Here is a 21,153-nt window from a genome sequence, read left to right on the forward strand (position 1 = left end):
TGCGCCTCTTCTTTCTGTGTTAGTGCCTGCCATGGCTCTCCAGGCAGCAGCTCAACTCAAATCCTCTGGGTGATTCAGGAAACTTGCAGCAGGGCTCTTCTGAGCAGGCAGCTTCTCACTTCTCTGCTTTCTACTTTAAGCTGCATCTCTCTTTTCTAACCCCCCCTTGCACAGCATGGGCTCTTGCCCCATGGGCTGGCTGCCCCCACCTGATCCCAGCCTGCTTGGTGCAAACAGAAGAGGGGTAAGGGCTTCACTGGCATTTCCCTGCTCATGTGGCATCTGCCCAGACCTGCAATACAGCACCTGAGGCAGGAGCAGGCCATACACAGAGCCTGGTTTGCCAGATCCCAGCTCTTGGTTGGTTCTAAAAATGACCTTAAGAAAACCTTTAACACTCCTCACATTTAAGAAACCAAGAAACAGCCTAAGCTGTTCACCTCTAGCATTCCACCTCTAAATTCCCATAACTCCTGGAAGAGTTGTCCACCCTAAGGAGCCGTGTGGATCTCTTCCAGCTCAGCGTGTTCTGTGATTCTGTGTGAGCCTCGCATGCTGGGGGGAGCTTGGGGAGCCAGGGGGGAACTGGGCTGATCAGAGCCATCAGCTGAGAGCCAGGGTGGTGGAAAAACATGGAGAGTGTGCCAGCAGAGACACCACAATAACCCTGCTAAGTTATGAACTTCACTAAACCACGGACATGGAGTCTGAGACTGTGAGAAGGGTTGGGAAGCAAGGTTGCAGCTCTTGTAATTGCAGCCAAACTTTAAAACATAATTAAGGTGCAATTTCAGGTCTTTAAAAAACCTCCTTCCCTAATTAAAACAGAATTGAAGTAATTATTGTGGGAGGAAGCAAGCTCTGCCCCTCCCCAGTCTACAGCTCCAGCAGTGTTGTGAAGATTATCTGTATAAAGTTGCTCTTTAGAAACACGAACATCCACACAAACTCACTGATGAATGATACATGGAATAAATATTTCACAAAATAAGGCTGAAAGCAATTTTCTTAATAACCACACCATATCAATTAGCTCCTATAAAGAAGAGGAGAAGACATGCTGTGGGCAGTCTAGTTCAGCTCCAGCCCTAGCTGGGAAAAACATCTGTCAGCAGCAGCAAATTGGCACTGTGCTGCCAACTGCACTGATTCTTTAGCTTCAAGTAGGGAATTCAGCCTTTGGGAAGTAGAAATATTGCAGACATCGTGTGGGGGATGGAAATCTGTACAGCCCACTTGCCTGAGTTGAAGGGCAAAGAGCTGCTTGTCTGGGACTAGAAGATTATTGGGCAGGATGAATCTATGTGTGACTGTGGTGAATGAATTATCAGTATGTCACCTGAGTAAGAAAAGATCCCTGCCCCTGCTCTAACCTATGCCTGAGTGAAAGAATAGAGTCATAGAATGGTTTGGGTTGGAAGGGACCTTAAAGGTCATCTTATTTCAACTTTGCTGCCATAGGGAGGGGCACCTTACACTTGATTAGGTTGCTCAAAGTCCCATCCAACCTGGTCTTGAACACTTGGCAGCCACAATGTCTCCAGGCAATGTTCCCATGCCTCACCACCATCACAGCAAAGAATTTCTTACCAACATCAAACTTAAATATCTCTTTTTTTACTTTATACCATTTCCCCTTGTCTTATCACTATCTGCCCGTGTAAAAAGGCACCCTCCCTCTTTGCTATAAACCCCCTTTACTGGAAGACTGAGTCACAGGAGTTCTTTAAGGAAACATCTCCTGGAAACACACTCTAAATGCTCCAATCATTACCTGCAGTGGAGTGAACAAGAGAATTTTATGGCCCTGGCTGGCTGCATCTGAAGCTAAGTCTATTAGCAGTGTGCCTGCACCGTGGGCTGTGCGTGCTGCCCTACACCGATGATGAACGGGAAGTCATCACAATCCAGTGTCAGGATGACAAGGAAAATGCTTCTGTCTACTCTTAAACACTCCTTTAGAAATTCCCCAGGCATATGAGTTACTTTCATATGAAATCTGAGATGGTCTGTAAAAAGTACTGTTGTTGTAGAGGGGAAATAAGTTCTAATAGTTTTACCCAGCCTTCCTCAGAAAAATTTGGGGTAGAAGATGGAAAACAATTTTTTTCACTGCTCTCAGTGCTCCCTCACACCTTCAGCAGCAATTTTATTTTCTTAATTTATGAACTGAGGGACCTATCTGAAGGAAACAAAAGACAAAATAATGAGGGGATGTAAACTGGCATGGCTTCATTTTGGGTCAACACAAATGCAGTGAAACACGCCTGGCCCAGATTGCCCTGGAGGTCTGTAATGCAGAACAGCAGTGACAATATTTCTCCCATAGTAACAGGTGCTGTTTCCTTCTCCCCATCACATGCACAGGGAGATGAATAATGTAATAGCTGTCAGGAGCATCTGTTCATTACTTATGCAAGTCAATCCTACGTTGTGCTTTAGGGTGTAAAGTGATCTTTGCAGAAAATCCATCCCTATGGACATCACTATCACGGAATAAGATGTACTATGGCTGATTTATTTTTTTAATCCAATGAAGCTTAAGTATTAGCTACTCCTTTCTTAGGGAGAAATTGCAAACCAACTATCCAACAGAAATAACTGATGGATGGCAAAAGGAAGATGGATTTGTACAGTTTTAAAAACATAATTTAAATATTTGGTGTGCCTTGCAGTGTCAAATTCAGATAGTGCAAATACATGCACGAAATTTAAGTTTTGTTAATAGGGACCTTTAGGTACCTCTACAGAGCAATTCAGAAGGTGCAGGCAGGGCATGGATGTTCTGAAAACCAGTGCAAACCACCAGGATTTAGCAGAACTTGTTTTTGGATTATGGTCTTGCTTCAGTTCATGGAGAAATCAGGACTTACACTGCAGCTTCAGGAGCCCAGTAGATGCTGGTTTCATTGCTCATTCTGTCACTTGCTTTCTGGGTGACTTTAGGGGAAAAAAATTACCATTTCATGCCTCAATTTTCCTATGTGAAATAAAAGGATATCAGCATTTCACATTCCCTTTCAAGTGGTCTGAAACACAGATTAGACATCCTACACTGAACAACAAGAAGAGCTGTCATTGTTAGCTGTGTCTTGAAATGAGTGTGACAAAATATGTCCCTGGCACTACTGGCCTTTGGAATCAGTATTAAAAAGCACCTTGATCAATATATCTTGCCTGCAAATGCTACTTGCAAAACCAGGTAAATCTGAACAACTGGAGGGAAACAGATTGGCACAGTGAAGCAGTCCTTGCTCAACCAGCACATTTCAGTACATTATTCTTGGCTCTGACTCCAGCTATTTTCAACAGCACTAAACATTCATTAGATTAAATCAAATGAACCACATTCTTTAAAAATAGCCAGAGCCTTGTCATGCCAGTTGGAAAAAACAACAAGTTTATTGGGTACTAAAACAGATAAAATAAATGAAAAATAAATAAATAAATGGAGTCATATTCCCTCCTGGTGCAAGAGAGCACAACTCCAAGGAGAGGTTCTTGGCTCCTCAGATCAGCACAGTGGTAGGCAAAAAAGGAACATTCTCAACTAGCTAAACCAAACAAATTAAGAAGAAATATAGACAGTCCAGCACAACCTCCACGCTGAACTGCAATGTAGGCATATGTTCAGCAAATGTTAGGATATATCATCCTTATCTCTCTGCTGTGGATGTCAGCACGGGGTGGATTTATGGCAGCTTAGAAGAGTTGCCATGACTTAAGAGCATCCTGGCACACCAACTGTACTGTAAAGCAAAGGCCACAGCCAGACCCGTGTGCTCTGCTGTGATGGACCTCACCTTTACACACTGCTCACCCACCTCTCCCAAACATCACAAGCCCCCCACTGGCACCAGCCTTTCTTCCTTATTCACCATCCATCTTTTCTCTTTCTCTGCATTCTATGAGGAAGACAGACCTACAGAAGGAGAGAAGTTCCTTGGAGTCTTATCCCTGAAAATATTTATAAAGATCATCAAGTAAAGGTGGATGACTGTAGAGAAGACCACAGAATAAGATACACATATTTGCTTTCATGTGATTCAGTCTGTTTCAAGAGAATTTAGATTTTCCCCCCCAAATACTCAGGTAGGTACAGCCCTGGATAGTTTCACCTGCTTTTGGAGCAGAACACACCTGCAGAACACATTTGCCCCTTCAACCTTCAGCCTAACTCTGCATCTCAGAGATCTCAGAACAGATTCCTGCATTGTCCAGTTCCACAGGACCAATTCCCCTCAATATACAGCTCCTTCCTAAGCAGTAACTATTTGCTGACAGTGAGAAAACAGTTACAAGCTGGTGTAAGTACAGCCCCGCTACCGTCCTCCCTGACCTCACTGTAGGCTCACCTGCCCCTGGACTGGCTCTGTTGCTTCAGCAAGGTCTTGTGTGAGCAGAGAGGACTTCTCTGACCTGCCAGCAGCACCAGCAGATGAGTTATGCTGAGAAGAGGCTGCAGCAAAGAGCCTCACCTCACAAACCAGTCTGACCTGGGAGGCCCCGTAAGTGAAACCACACACCACACTGTGTTGGTACAGTACCCATTGGCTGCTGGGGAGCTGTGCTGGATGGTGAGCACATCCTGAATGAGCTGCTGGTCAGAATAAAACCCCAGCCCTTCAGCAGAAAAGAGGGAAATAAAAATTTAAAGCAGGTTTGTGTTTGTTTCCTGAAGCACTTATCTCCATTAGAACAGAGACATATCTTTGGGAGTTACAGCAATACCCAATGACAGAAGACAAGAGGCATTAAAGTGCTGCCTTTTGGATGTTTTGGCTCCTGTTTTACTGTGCTGGGCCTCGGTGGGGAAATCAGGAGCCTATCTCAGCCCATCACAGTCTGCTTCCCAAGACAAACAGGAGCCTCGCCCACTGGGGCATGACAAAGGTGAGTTGTTCTAGCAACTACAAACTAACAGTGTAACAAAAATATTCCCAGCCTGCTTGTCCCAACTTGCCTGAGGTTGTTCTGTTTGGATGGTAGAAGCCACAGTGGATTTTCCTTTAAATGCTATTTCTCTTTGTTTAGAGTAAGTTGTTACCTGTTTTGGTTTGTTTGTTTGTTTGTTTGTTTGTTTAATGGAAGGCTATTCAGACTATTTTCCCGGGATGTTCTGCAGCAAATTGCAAGTTCTGTTCATCAACTTTCCCCCACCCCAGGACCCAACACAAACAGGGTTTAAATCAAGCTAAAAGAAAAATTTAAAAACTGGCACACAGTATTTGCTGCTTAGGGGGGAAATTTTCTCTGTTTGGCCCATCTGGAGGAACTGTACTCAAATTAAAATAAAATTCAATGTCACTATTGTAAAAGCTTATATTTATTTGGGCCAAATTACTGCATTAAGTGTATTTTCCACTTCCCTTTTATTCCAAGGTAAAAAGAATGCAGAGGAGTTCTTACCAGGCAATGTTTAAGATGGCAAAGCTTTCTGATTTACAACACCAGATCTAAGACAAGCATAAAAGAATCTGTAAAGCTGCTATTGAAACTTATGGTGGGTATAAATAACAAGGGCACACATAACAAGCAGCCTGCTGTGCAGAGAATTGAAAAAAAAGTAGTTTTAAAGCTATTTTTATCATCTGGTGGAATGACTAGCTAGAAAACAACCCTTCTTTTTTCAGTGTGGAGCACCTCTGCCTGCTTTCATTCTTTGGTGTCCATTAACCAGTAGTTAGGATATTTTGAGGATGTTAGCTCTCTGACAGGATTTCTACTGATGTTCTGTTCTGAAATGTGCTCCTGGGAATGCCAGTCCAGCACTGAAAACTCTGGAAATCCCCCTTCTGCTTGGTACCATCAGACATTGCCAAAAGCTGCATTTCTACACACTGGAATTTCCAGTCACCACAAGACAGAAAACCCTCTAGGTCTTTCTGCAAGTGGGACAAGTACATGATGCCATGGAGTACTTTTTAATTCCTATATTCAGGCAATCTCTTGGTATGTAACAGTTCCACATTACATGATAGTTCCATGAGCACTTTGAGTTGTCAAGAGCCAACAGTCCTGCCAAATCCCTTTGGTGCCTTTTCTGTCTCTCCCAGGTGCCTGCTCCTTCCTGCTGCTTCCCCTGTGCCAACAGAAATGTTTGTGCAGCTTAACACCAAATCTGATCCGCAAGTGGATCCAGGTTAAAATTAACCTAGTGGGGAAAAAAGGTTTGTTTTAGCCCAGATTGTTTCCTTGAGCTGCCTTCGTTGTCCTTTCAGCATTGCTCAGATTTCACTGCAAAAGCCTCAAGCTCTGTGGCTCTTGCATTGCCTGTGCTGCTGTGCTGTCTCCTGGTCTGGGTGTTGCCACTGCTCTGCTAGATCCTGGCTGCTCAGGTAGGCACAGGACACATTCCTGATGCTCAGGGAGGTTCAGCCTCCTGCTGTGAGACAAAATGGGTTCTTCCAGCTGGCTGACAATCTTCTGCTGTGCCCCTAGCACTGCTGAGCTCAGCCCTGTCTCTGTTGTGCCTGTGTGTCCCGTTTTATGATGGCAATCAGAAACTGATGGGAGAGGAATGAGCATTTTTGCATTTTTATGTGCAGAAAGGCACATCTTTGGAATAATGAAAGGCTGCAGCAGATTGAACATTGCAGAAGGTGTCGAGCTGCCAGGTGAAGGCTGTGTCCCAGCAGATATCCTGTGGAGCAGCACTGAGTGTGCACAGCACAACCACAATAGATCTGTCTGGACAGATGTGCAATGGCCATGAGGGTTACAGGGTGTAAAGCCTGAACTGCCTTCACCAGCCATCCATGCACAAAGCTTTTTTCAATAAGCTTTTTCACAGGTCACATTGGCACCAACAGCACCCCAGTTTCTTCACCCTGCATGAAACCTAATTTGACTTTTCTAGTCAGTGAAAGGAAGAATGTTCTTATTTCACTGAACAGGAGTCCTGCAGAGTTAATAAGTTCTTTGGGGCTTTTCTGAAGAACGCTATTTTGTTCTTAAAGCCAGAATCTGCTCCCTGGTAGCTAAATGCAATTCCCACAGATTTCCAAAGAAATTGGATGTATGTTCCTTGGCAAAATGCGGCTATTAACTTAAAATCCTGAAGATGCATGAAATCTAAAGAAAATAGTCTTCTTTGAGACTGTACCCAGCTCTTTATTTTCTCTAGAAAATAAAGAGCTGGGTACAGTCTCGAAGAAGTTAAACTGAACTGTACAAAGACCTAAAAATACCTTTTAGAAGTGTATCTTGAGTTCAAATATTTTGGTGTTCCTCCCCAGTCTAGGAAATAGAAAAATGCCCTTGAAATATGATCACTGGGTGCTACTGTTGAACTTGTAATCTTTTTGGCTTGCAAAAGCAAAGGGCAATAAAAAAACCTGTCATTTGGCATCAGGCAAATGTTATCAGTGAGAAGAATGGAACTTGAGGTTCACCTAATGAAAACGGGAATCACCAATAATCATGAGCTGCAAATTGTCTTGCTAAGGAGAAGTCAGGGCTGCTTTATCTGTGAAGTGTTGGATAGTGTATGACTACTGTTTTTCTTGGAAGGCACACATTCAGTGAGGCTGGAGGCCATCCCAATCTTTCCTGCAATATGCAAGCAATTATCTCTATGCTGTGTAAAATTTAATTTGTATCTTGCAAACTCTGCGAATAAAAAAAACGAACTTATTCAACTGCATTACAGTTCTGCAGAATCAATGAAGGTTCAATGCATATGAAGAATATATGATACAAATGTAAAGTAGCATCTTCTAATAAATGCTTAGGACATCTGAGGAAAAGAATGGTTTAACATCTGTTTTCCTGTTCTAGATTGTGAGAGATTTATTTAAACAGATTTAAGGAAAATGCAGTCAAATATGGACTCTGCCTTCAAGAAAAGAAAAGTACAGTTCTGGACTTAAAGACAACATTTTTATAAAGAAATAATATTCTTTATGAGACCAGCTAATAGGAATTGGAAAAGATACACTGGCATTTATGTTCTAGACTTTTAGATCATCATAGTTGCAATAACATTAACTCTAGTTTATAAAATTTGGGATTAATCTGAACTAAGCAAATTTGACATTGTTTCAGGCTCTTTTGCAAAATGTGTAACCTGGGAATAAGTGCTCTGGCAAAATGCTTGCATATTTGACAGGAAAATCAGGCTTCTTGTGTCAGGATCACTATATCAAATCTGTGCAGTGTGCTGAAGCAGATACACAGAAACATAATTTCTGTTACTGGAAATTCATTATTTAATACACATGTGCTTTGCATCACGGTTTTCCTGTTTCCAGCTCAGACCAGTCAGGGAAATGGGATTTTTAGCTGAACTAGTTCACTTCAAAACATGCTCATAAAATAGCTGTTTAAGATTAGCAACAGAAGGATCAGCCCAACATTACACAGGCCACATTTAGGATTAGTCCCTTTAACTGTCTGGAAGCTGAAAGAGTGGGGAGGCAACATTTTGGGGAACACAAAATCATCAGTCATTGGTATTTGTCTTACTGCAATTCTTGCAAGGACCAGTAGTTATAGGTTCAATCTTTGTGATGGTGCTGTTGAAAAGTACATCCACAGTTTGGCATTAAGTAGGAGTGCCAGGCCTGAACCCAGAACCAGCAGTTTACTTTTCCTTCATGCTTAAACTTTTAAAATTTCAGGGAAAAGGATCAGGCAGTAAGTTACACAATACTGAGCAAAGCAGAAAACGCTGAGGAACACAAGAAGTGGTGGTGCACTGAAGCTGGTTACACAGCAAAAAGCCCAGGCAAACAGCTCCCATCCTACTCTTCACCCTGCAGTCCTAGATGGATTATGGTTCAATGTCCATCTGTGAAAATGCTAAATTTAGTCTGTGCTCAGAGGAAACACAAGACGCAAGTCATGCACATGCTCCTGCTGATCTTTGAGGATGACCTTCCTGTCAGCTCCATGGGCCAAGTGCTGCACAGCCACCCCCCTCTCACCACACTACTGTATTTTAAGACACTTGAATAAATACAGAGGAAATAGACTTTACCCAAGGAGCTGTTTTTATACCCTTCCTCTGGGTGCTTGTTTTTCACTGCTGGGGCAGAGGTGTGGGGAGGCTCTGGCTGCTGCCTTTGGGTCAGAGCTGGTGTAAAACCTGGTGGTACAAACTGAACTGCTGAACTACTTGCTCTGGTGTTTCTGCACTGCACTGAGGCACTGCAGTTCCCACCAGGAGAAGAAACAGAAGGTTCCTTTGCAGTTAATAAAAAGAATATTCAGACCGTTTTCAGCAGGTGCCTCCCCTGGCTAACTGTGCAGAGCACTTTGGATAATGCCTGACCTGATCTCTTGACCCTGAGTACCACAGCAGGAGAGCTGAGTCCTTTCTCAGTACAATAACCACTGCTCAGCCTCTGTGAGCACCATTTGTGGTGCTTCACAGGCCCCTCTCTGCTGTGCTCCTGCTAACACAAGGGAAGGCTGAGCTCTGCCATTCCATGAACAGACACATGCTGGGATCACTGAAGAGCTGGGGACTGGTTTAGAATCAGAAGATGCCTCTGGTCTACCCCAGGCCAAATGGGATGCTGCATAGCCCACATTATTCTAGAAAACTATCTCAATTAATTACAAGTCTAATATTTACTCAGTAGAACAATCTTTGGTCTTTGTGGTTTCCCAACAGCTGGGACATCAATATGTGAGCAATAAAAATTAAAGTTTCCTTTTCCAGCATGTGTTTGAAGACAAGCTGGGGAAAAAAAAAGGATTGATGCAGTCTTGTTTGTCAGCATGTATGTTCAGCTGAAGACCTCTCAGACCATCCCCTCTCAGACGGCTGGTGGGGCCAGGAGAGGGCTGTGGCCACCCACTCACCCATCACCTGAGCAGCCAGGGGCCAGCTGGGACCTCCCCTTCATGAGCTGCAGCTGAGGAGGGAAGTTCTCACTTCTCTGCAGGGCAGCAAAAGGGATATATCTTGATTGGCTTAATCTGGCCCTGAAAAGCATGGGCTGGCCCCAGCAAAAGAGACTGGGAAGGCAGGCAGGAGAACCAGGAGAGCATGGAGAATTTATGACCCTGGTCCTCCTCAGGGGCTGTGCAAGGAACTGCACTCCTGAGCCTGACACAGAGTTTCTACTGAGTTTCTCTCCAGTAAAGACAAAAAGTAAAGTAGTAAAACACTACTGAGTTTCTCTGCAGTTTCCTTGCCAGACCAAGTGCTGAACCCATTGGCACTCTTGGTGAATCCTGGTGGTCCACAGCATTTTAAATTCCCTCCATTTCTCTTTTATTCAGTGATAAAAACAGCATAGACACTGTACTGTGAAATCTGGGGTTAAGCTGACAGCGACTATGTGGATAAATTTTACCCACCCCCTGTCAGAAGGGGAAGCAAAGTAAACAAGAAAATTTGCAGGCCTTCTCTCTTTTAAACAAAGAATCCTGTGTTTAAAATAATAAAAATCCACTGTACAAGAGCAAAGCAACTTCCCCCAAAATAGCCTTTCCTGTTTTATCAAAGCATTCATCAAAATTGCCCTTTTCCATAAAAATAAAGTTCTAGGTAAAGTACTGGAGGCCTTTTGTTTTGACTAGATAACTGAAGCTGAAAGAAGTTGAAGCAATAAATACAAGTGACTTTTCTGGTACCTGGTATGTCCTCATGGCTGATTGTGTAGGTGTTACCATCTAGTGATGCCATACTGAAAATACAAACAAATGAAACAGAAATACCACCTCAGTGAAATAGGGCTATTCACAAACCATGGAACAGCCTGCACACTATCTGCACCTTGAAAGCAGGGCTCCCACAGCCTGCACATGAGCTGTGTCTGTGACTTGTATGAGAGGACACATATATCCCAAGGATTTGTCAGTTTGGTTTTCTTTTCTTGATGTACCTGACATGTAAAACCCCATGCAGAGCTATGGGCATTGTGATATGAATATCCATACATAGATATGGCTCATCCTCTCAGCCTTGGCTTGGCTTACCCCTTAGACAACATGAAAATCACATCTCATCACCCATATTGCTACACATTTGCTCATTTTTTATTATTTTCAAGATAACTGTGCCCAGGAGAAGGCATAAGCATGGATAACTCCAAGGATGGACACTTTGCAGGTGCCTGAGTTCTTCTGCAGGGTGATTATGAAGCAGGAGAAGGCACAGAAGTGTGGGATCAAAGTACAGCAGTAGGGAGGGGAGTCAGCAGCTCTCCAGCACTGTGGCAGACACTGCCCACTGAGGTAGAAAGGAGCGAGATGATGGCGAGAACTGTGAAGGGCCATCAAAGTGAAGGCAGACTTTGTTTGATGACAGGAGGGAAAGCCAGCAGAGGGAAAGCCAGCAGAGAAAAAACAAGGGAAAGAGTGACATGACTGAAATAGCAAAGTGGTTTTGAATTCTTTCATCTTTATTTTCCTGCTCCTTTTACAGCTGCATGGAGCCACACTTGGATACTGAGGCAGAGCAGCAGCCCTGAGCTGGGCTGTGGCAGAGCTTGGTGCCAGCCCAGGGAGCTGCCATGTCTCACCACACTCGTGACCAACTTACAGTGACTCTATTGTAACTGAAAAGGAGTGAAAATGAACATTTCCTGACATCATTTTTCTATGTAAGCCATGTCTTGAACTTGTAACAAGGATGCCATGAGGCACTTAATGCCAGCAGAAGGGGTCCATGTGACCTCTCTTGAAAGACAGCCTATACTATAAAATTTTGACTCTGAACACCCTTGTTGGATCAGGAACAGTATCAGGAACAGAAGTGAGGGTTTGTTTTTTTAAAAATTTAAATATTGCATATTTATATTGACAATGGGAGCCTGAACATTGTTTAATAGGAACCCCATGACCAGCTTATATACCAGTTAAACCAACTGTGTTACCTAATTAAATGTTTCCTTTAGTTCAGAGCCTTACAAACATTTTAATCGACCGCTCTTCATTAAGACTCTCAAAACCAAAAACAATTTCTCAGCCTCCACAAGGATAAATGAAGGTTTAATGCAGCACACTAAAACTTCTGAATTGTCCTCACACAGCTCCCCTGGGACATCAGCAGCCATTACCATGGAGTATGTTTGCAACAGAGATTGTTTAAAACACAACCGAGAGAGTGCTTGAGCCAATGCAGATCACAATTTAAAGCTCAGCAGGAACAGGGATATAACAAAAGCAGCCTAGACTCTTTTCCTGCTCTAAAACCCAGGATGTTCTTAAAAAACAGAGATGTGGGAAGAAACAATTATGCTTTTCCCTACACAGCTGATTCTTCTGATATCAGGAACTGGAGGAAAGAGTCTTTCAAACACAAGAGCTGGATTAGCATCTCCAGCTTTGCACACTAATGCATTAAATTACCTGCTCTTCCCACATGGAGAAACTACCAAAATGTGACCTCTTTCATTGACACCACTCTTCTCACCAGCCTTATTAAATCCTTATTCTGCTTCCTGCTGTCCCAGCCCAGCCTGCCATGGCACCTGCCAGCCCCAGGCTCTCCCAGGCCATGGGTGACCCCCAAACCTGTGAGCAGCAGTGACTGGTGCAGCACCAAAACTCTCATCCCTCCTGCCCAAAGCCTGGTGCTCTGCCAGTGGCTCCTGGACAAAGTGACACACCTGGGAAGGACAGGCAAGATGGTCACCCTGCTAACATGCACCTTGCAAGATCTGTGTTTCCTCTTCCTCTGGAAAAAAATATCCAAACATTTCTCAGTTTGGTCTGGTACAAGGACCAAGCACTGCCACTCTGCTGTTAAGTGGACTTCAGCCTGCACAGCAAGATGTTTGCACAGTGTCTTAAAAAAATATATTCCTCATCTCCTCCAGAGATATGCACCAGACACAAGTATCCTGTGGCCAGGATCTGCTTTGGGGCCCTGAACAGGATCTTCCTCTCATGTATCATCAATCCAAAACAAATGCCATGAAACCCTATCTCTTTTTTAATGTCCTCTTTTTCTTTTTGTGATGGAGGTTGCTTAAAATTACTGCAAGAACTAACCTCTGTTACTCTTTGAGTTACCTAATGTGCTTGATGATACAAGAAAAACCCTGTGTAAAGGGTCATCAGACAATGGCTTCTAAGACCAAGATTTCATCTAATTCTTTTATGGGCCGAATTCAAATTTGAAATCACTCAAAGTTAACAGGTTGCCACCAGGAATATGCTTGGCTCAGTGGGCTTAATGAAGGTCATGAAATTGCTTTCTATCAAAGTGGATTTCTCTCTCAATTTGAAATTTATAGGTTAATACTTTAGAGCTCAGTTATGGGACAAAAGAGACAGAAATAAAAGTCACAGCTTTCCTGTATATATTCATGTGGGATAGTTCAAACAGAGCTTCATTTCTAGTAGCAGAGATCTTTCTTCCTTCCTAGGAATACTAGTCAGGAAAAAAACCCCATCCTGCAAATTCTGGAGCCCAGTAACAGAGACTGCAGACAAATTCCTTTTACTCAATCATCTGTATATCACTAGCAAAAGGTTTATCCCAGAAACCTGTTTGCCTTTTTACAGAGGGTAATTGCAAACACTGTCAGATCATCAGAAAGGAAGGACAGGCAGGAGGATATTGTGCTCTGAGTTGTAGTCAGGCCATGAAAAAATCAAATGTGTATCCTCCAAAGGAATACAGCCAGGAGCCAGACGGAAGGCTGGGAGACCAGTCCTGAAAGTCTCTGCACTCTTAATGATCAACAAGAGAGATCTGAGCAGATATTTCATCACAAAAGGTAGGAAGTGTTCTCTTCTGGGTGTGTTCTGATATATTCACACCGTGTCTTTCCTTTTGCAATATTTTATGTTAATTCACCACCAATTTTCAAAGGAACAGTGTAAGAGAGTGAGAGCCAGACAGGGCACATGTTCCTTTGTCAAGTTTGGTTTCGCATTTCCAGTGGCTTTCAGTTAGACTGTTCAGAAAGGCTTGATGAGGATTGCACTGATGTTTTACAAAATATTCTGGTGATCCCACCAAATCATTCAAGCCTTCATTTATTCAGATGTTGGCTGACATATTACTTTCTTTAATCTTTCATCTTAAGGCCAATAAGTGACTTCTATGAGCCATGAGTTACATTTATCCTCCAGCATTACTTATAATAGGACCAAACAGACTAATTTGCCATTTCTGCCTATGAAGATGTAACTATGTTTTGAGACTTGGCAAAACTCTATATATTTCTAAAATAGATGGTAAATACTATTATTAGAAATGTTAAGTTCTGAGTACAGGTACTTTCTGTACTTAAAATTACTTGTGCTTGTAAAAGACAAGAACTATGTGCCTTGGTAATTGCAAGCAAAATTCAGCTATTAACCTGCTTTTCTGCAACTGTGTATGTTTACATACTTGAAGCAGACCAGGAACATCATTAATGTTGATATAATATGTGCTAGGTTTTGTTCTGGGTTGTAGAGAAAGGCAAGAAATTGTGGAAGCCTGAACCAAGGGATTCTGCACGCAACCAGTGCCTAAAGCTACTGGAAGTAGAGAAGGGCACAACTCTGAATAGTTAGAAACCATTTGTCATGCTAATCTTTCCAGCACCTCATGAGACCAGCAGGCTCTTTCAGCAGCTACTGCATTTTCCCCTTTAAGCTTACTCCTCTTTCTTTATTCCCAGCATCTGTTCTTTCAGTTTAAACAATTTCCTGTTTTCCTAATAGAGGGAGAACTGATTAGACACAGAGCCTATTTGCTGTACACTGGCCAAAATTGTGGACTGAGTGGTTATTTTTATTATTTCTAGCTGCACTTCTGGAGATCCCATTAATTCTGAGGCTCCCTGATACAGCTTTGGTATGTGCAGGAAGAAAACTGAGGCCAAGGGGGACAGAGATATAAAGGAAATCAAGGCCATGAACACATGGCTGGAGCCAGCCTGCCCCAGACTCACTTGCTCAGAGCTGCTGGGCCAAGAGGCAGCTCCAGCCCCAGAACAGGGGCAGAGTGTTAGGTGAGAAATGCAGAGAAATCTGCCCACAGGCAGGCAGGGTGTGCCAGCAAAGCCCTGGTGCTCTGCTGACACAGCCTGGTGGCTCCCAGCTATCAGTGGGCACTGCTCCAGCAGCCACAGCCCAGCACTGCGCCCATCCTGCCCTACCTGTGGTGCCCTGAAGCTCACACAATCATGCCAAAAGCAGAGTCTCCATGTCCCCTGCCAGCCTTCAGCCCCTGCACCACCCTGTCGCCATCCCCAGAATTTCCTGCCACCCTTTTCACAGCCTACTCTTGCAATGTTGAAGTTTTATTTCATTTAAGGAAAAGCTCTACAACCTGGCACTCTCAAATGAGGTTTGGCTGGTGTTTCACAGTGCCCTTGAGCACAGACACCAGCCCAGCTGCTGGACCAGGCACACAGCAGACACGTCCCAGCTTCCTGTGAGTCATGCCAGCCAGTGACTGCTCTTATGCAGACCAGGCTGGTTTGCAGCTTTACCTTTCTGTTCATCATAGATAATTTGCATGGAAGCAACTGCAGCACTCCTCAGCTGAGGGCCAGGACAGGCTCCCGTGGCAGCAGCAGCAGGGCAGGGCCCTGGGAATGCTGCAGGGAGAAGAGGTGCCAGCGGGTCTGAGAAGTGCGTGAGGAGTTTGGAGCTCACACTGCTCACAGACAGAGCTGACAGCTGAGGGGGTCAAATCTGAGAGAAGCTGAGCTCTTGTCCCCCAGGTTTGGATCAGATCCTCTTGCAGGGAAAGTCTGAAACTCTGGCCCTACAGCAGTGCTCTGTCCTGGGCTTGTGTCCCACTCCCAGCCTCCGCAGCGGGAGGGCAGGCAGGGAGTGAGCACAAACTACAGCTCAGTTTCAGTGCTTTTTCTCCAAACAAACAAAACCACCAAGCCTAACTTGCTCAAGCAACAATGGATCAAATTCTATTTCTCTTAATGCTGAGTGGAAAAAGAATTTAAAAAGACAGTTCAGGTTGCTGGCATCCAGTAGGGAGTGGGATGATAGGAACCTTTCCTCCCCAGACATTACTTGTGTTGTGCATGGCCAGAAGTGGGGCCATAGCCAAAGGAGAGCTGCTCTGGCCACACTGACCTGAACCAATCCTGGTCCATCAGTCTGGACCATCTCCAGAGCCTGGTTGCATGGATGCTGTATGTGGGACACACATTGCTCAGAACAGAACGTCAAGTAAAGAGGCCACAGACACCACAGAGACAAACATTATTCACCATTTGTTGTGAGTGAAGCCCAAGCTCTCAGGATAATACCAGAGATGTGTTTTGTTCCACATTGATTGTAAAGGATTCTTTCCCCATTGTACTGTGCCATTACACACAATGTCTCCAGTTCACAAAGTAGCAGAGTGTACCAGTACTCACTGGTGGCCTCTTTGCATTTACAGACAAGGATATACTAAAAGAACATGAACTAGTGTGCACTATGGCAATCATAAAATAACATATCCACAATTTGGGGCATCCTGGGTGTATAGACAGCATGGCTTTCTCTCATGCTAGGCCTTTAGGCACTGAAAACAGTCCCTCTGTTGTTTAAAAGTCTTATTTTTATCCAGAATCTTGAGACAATGATTACCACATAGCAGAAGACGCACATGCACAAACATTGATTCACAGACATGGAGTCAGGCTGGTGCTGTGCCCGTTCACAGGGACCTGGGAGCAAAACTCACCAAGGACTGAACAGCCTTTACCCACTGACTGCAGGAGCAGCCCAAGCAGCTTTGCACTTACATGATACAAAAGGGAAAACCCAAAACAACCTTAAACCAGCGGGGCTGCTGCCTACCTTTTCCTGAAGGGAAGAAGCAATCCATCTCCACGCTGCTGCGGGAATGGGAGATGCAGAGAGCGCTGCTGGGCACCAGACCCTCCTGTGGTGGGCTCCTCTCCGTGGTCCTCACCAAGCACCAGCCTGGCCTCTCGCTGGGCCTCTCCAGCAGCTCCACTGTCTGCCCCACCTGAATGCTCAGCTCGCTGCTGTGGCCTGCTGTAAAGTCCTGGAGCACCACAGTTAGTTCACACCCTCCAGACAACTGCCCAGGTCCAACAGGAAAAACAGAAAAAAAAAAAAAGAAAAGGAATAGATGTCAGCGAGGGTAGGATGAAAGCAATCATCTCTGCATCATATTTACACTGGCAAAGACAGGATTTGTGTTCCTTAGAAGCCAAGTTAATAATTTGTTCTGTCAAAGTTCAACACGTTGTGCCCCTGGTTTCCTTTATTTCTTATTGATTTTTCTGGGCTGAAGTGAGACACCACAGCTACCCACCCAGTAACCTTTTGAATGCCAGCTGTGGGGGAGTTTTTGAGTTGTGAATCTTCTAGCTGTGAGTGTCCATCAGAAACCCTGAGGGGTTTTTTGTTGCTTTAATTTCTGGGGTCACTTTCTAGCTTGGCAATAACCCAGGATGTCTCAGGGCTGTGCTTCATGGTGTGACAAATTCCAGCTCATCCCTCTACAGCATAAGTGAGGCACTTTCCCACTGGCCACCAGTGCAGTGAGGAAACAGCTTCTCCTTTCTTGGAAGACAAGAAATGTACCCTCATCTTCCCAAAGCTGCTCTAGGGACCTCTTGGGAGAGTAAAATCCTGATGGGGCAGACCAGAAAAGCTCCTCCCATGCTCTCTGATGGAACCCAGAGGTGTAAATATATAAACACACAGTGATTGATTATATGCTGACTTTCAGGATTTGTACCTAGGAATAAATGTAACATTTTACTTCCGTACTGAGAGCTGGAACTGCTGCTTTCCTTCAGCCTCACACCCTGTAACTCTCAAAGGACAACAGTGGTCTGTGTAATCACAGTCTCTGTATAGGCAGGGACAGGGAATATAAGCACCTGTGTGCACATAAATAAGTGATTGCACAGTTTTGTTTTTAACAAAGCTTGGGGTTTCTTTAATGGAATCGGATCTCAGGGTTGGATCCTTGCATGTCTAAAAAGGTGTGAGAATGAATCTAAGCTTTTCTGGCGTGAGGAATCTTTCTTAATGTTCCTCTACAATCCATTGTGGAGGAGCATTAAGAAAGATTCTTAATGTGGATTTCTTGCTGCCTGCCTGTTGTTAGGGGCACTCTTTCTTTGTCCTGTGTGCTGCATGCTTCCCCGAGGTATGCAGGAATCTTTGGGGTCCTTTTTCCAGGGTCAAATTTGATGGAAATTAGTTCACTGATTCAAAAGTTATTGAGATGAGGATAGTAAACAAGCATAATACTATAAACTTTATTTTCTTAGGATATGAAGCTAAAACCAAGGATATTATACAATAATTTTAAGTGAATGACTTGTAAACCCAACTGAATTGGAAGAAACCTTGTCAGATGCAGAGTAACTGTGGAATCAGTAAAAACTGGGGTCTGCTTCTCAGCTTGAATGGGGGAGCCCTTGAGGAGAGCACACACATCTCTATAGACTGCACTCTTGAGCTGGTACAGTCTCAAACTCCCTTTTCTCAGCCCAAGCAGCCCCCAGTACACACTCCCATGGGAACAGCCTGTCTCCCCACTCAGTGGCACAGAGGTTTTTGTGTCATTGCAGGTGTGAAAGAAATCCCACTCACAGGGCTGATATTCACAATTACAGAAAGGGGTCAGTGGACAAGGACTGGTTCTCACCTGTCCTGTGTCTCTGCCGTAGACGAAATGCTAGATTTGGGGAAGAAGAAGGAAATATTTCTCTGAAAGATTATTTGTAAGTAAATAGAAACAAACAAACAAAACAAACCATGGCAGCTGTTTGAGGCTGTTCAGACAAAGTGCTGGCATTAATCCTGGCAGACAGAGCTCAGTGCACTGGTGGAAGTGCACAGAAGGTCAGTGTAGCACCTAGCTGGGTAGCTTATCAGCAAACCCAGCACCCATCATGCTGACAATCTCCCCATAACTGGAGAACAGATATTAACAGGGATGGTAAGAATGAGATAGTGCTATAATATGTGCTGAGGTTTCTTTGCTATGGACTAATTTGAAGAGTAGAAAATCTTCTTGACCCAATATAGTACATGATTTGGCATGGTGTGGGATATTTAAGACAGGAAGAAATCAGAAAAAAACTGATTACTTCTTGCTAAATACACAGACAAATCTTACCAAAAGTGATGGATTTCTCCTAATTATTCCACCATTTCATGCTAAGTAAACTTTCTGTCCCAGAAATTATGCTATCTATGATATCTTCTCTGAAAATAATCAAATCTCTCCTTCTTTTAGGGGAAAATGTGAACAAATACTCGGCTCTACCAGCTTCTCTCCCACGGAGCTGTTTAGAGCATTCATGCCCTGTCCCGGTGCACCACTAGGTGTCCGTGTTCACCATCACACAGCAACTGAATTTGCCATAAAGAATTAACTCTTGCTTGTCTCAGAGGTGCTTATCTAAGAACGAGGTGAGGTGCAGTGCCTGGGCATGAAGGAGCTGGTTCAGACAGCATCCCCAGACTCATTGCTCTCAATGATATGGGCAGAGGATGTTCCAGAATATTAAAAAAATTGTCTTCAGATAGTTCAGATTGGATTTTGAAAAAGAAGTCATTTTTATTGCTTAAGCAGGAAAGGTGAAACAGCCAGGGAATATTCCAGGGAAAAAGGACTGGTCAAGATGACACCTGGGAAAGTTTGGGACAAATGAGGCACTTCCCAGGGAGCATCAGCGTGGGAAGTGCTGCCCTGAGCAGCTCCCTGCCCTCCTCTCTGGGGCTGAGGGGCAGCTGGCCTCACATCAGTTTATGGCAGGCCTTGTCACCCTTCCAGAAGAACTGAACATCTGGGACACAAAGAGATGCTTCAATTTGGGCAACACCTGTAAATGTTGTCCCACATGACCCTCAGGTACCTTCCAGCTCCGTGTGCCTGTTTTCTTTGGCTCATTATAACAGCAATTTAATATAATTAAACAGGAAGTGATCGTCCCCTGGAGGAGCTCCTGGGCACCTGGTGTGATCAATTCTGCCTCAGCAGACAAGATTCTTGCCCCCTCCCTTCAGACCATACCTTTGATGGGTGAGGGAGGGAGCTTGCTTCCCTCAGCTCCCTGGAGGCCTGAATATCCCTGAAGGCAAATCAATTTATATCATCTGCTGCTCCAGGATCTGCTGCATGGAAATGTGGACCAGGGTTTCCACATGCTTCAGCTGACTGGCAGGAGCCAGTGCTAAAATAACACATTTCCAGGGAAAGAGCTCCCTTTGGCAGGTGGAATTAAGCAATTTCCCTTTTACAGGTAGGTGCAGGTGGTAGGTACAAGCAGTTAGCTCAGGGAGGGCCCATAGATCATGTTTAGGTGCCAGTTCCAAAGAACAGAAAAGGAACAGATCATTTTTAGGTGCCAGCTCCAAAGAACAGATCCCTTCCTGTTGCCCAAGGGCTTCCAAGTATTTCCCAGGCCCGTTCCATGTCTTACATACCACCACACCACAAAGAACATTTTCTTACTAAATTAACCCACAGCAAAGTAATCTCTCTGGAAAACTTATGATATACTAATATACATACAACTTGTAAGCCACTGAGGAATAATGCAAATACATCTGGTTCCCGATGACAGAAATTATTTCACCTACAAAGTGATCACTCAAGCTGTTAGTTAATTACTTAATTTGTTTTTAGAGAACAATTTTCCAACTTCAGAGAAGTATATCATGCTTCCCTCTATGCTGGAGCATGGAAATAGGAATACAGATGGACTGCTGGTTTCTCACACATATTGCATTTGTTTTGGAAAGAAAATAGAGAATGCCCTTGGGGTTGAAATTCACAGGTAAATGGCTTCACATTTTAACATATAATGTTCACTTTTATTATTCCTGTGATTAAAACCACCATTAAAGCCACTGACTGGATACATTTAGAACCCAGACAGCACTCTAATCTGTATATGGCACAATGAGACACATTAAAATAAAAATAACAATGCAACATGCCTTTGCAGAGCACAAGGCACAACTGAAAGATCTGACACAGGGACAGATCTAACAAATTACACAGCAAGCAACAGCCTCAAAATCAGGAAGAAAAGGAAATGGTAGAAGCAAATAGCAAAATATAATGAGGAAGCAAGAGGGCCCCAAGCTGTCTGGAGTGGCTGTATGCTCCTGGCAGGAGCCCCAGCCCATCTCCACAGTGCCTGCCATCAGCAAACCATCACCCATCCTCTGCCTCCACGAGTTCCTGGGCTAGAAAACATCACTGTGCATTCAGTGTGTAAATGTTTTCATCAGGATATT

The 21,153-nt window shown here is 44.0% G+C and overlaps 1 protein-coding gene across 12 annotated transcripts in view; it reads right to left on the minus strand.

The window, feature by feature from the left end:
- The window catches only part of KALRN (kalirin RhoGEF kinase), a 465,384-nt gene that overhangs the window by 77,275 nt on the left and 366,956 nt on the right, over positions 1-21,153 (minus strand). For 11 of the 12 annotated variants that reach the window (XM_063161744.1, XM_063161743.1, XM_063161746.1 and 8 more), the window contains exons 34-35: positions 18,548-18,577; positions 16,714-16,960 (exon numbers count right to left, since the gene is read on the minus strand). In XM_063161744.1, the coding sequence (XP_063017814.1) occupies positions 16,714-16,960; positions 18,548-18,577 (277 nt within the window). The remainder of the gene's footprint in view (positions 1-16,713; positions 16,961-18,547; positions 18,578-21,153) is intronic. The other variant, XM_063161745.1, reaches the window with a different exon arrangement.

Source organism: Melospiza melodia, chromosome 8, assembly GCF_035770615.1.
Source record: "Melospiza melodia melodia isolate bMelMel2 chromosome 8, bMelMel2.pri, whole genome shotgun sequence".
Taxonomy (NCBI): domain Eukaryota; kingdom Metazoa; phylum Chordata; class Aves; order Passeriformes; family Passerellidae; genus Melospiza; species Melospiza melodia.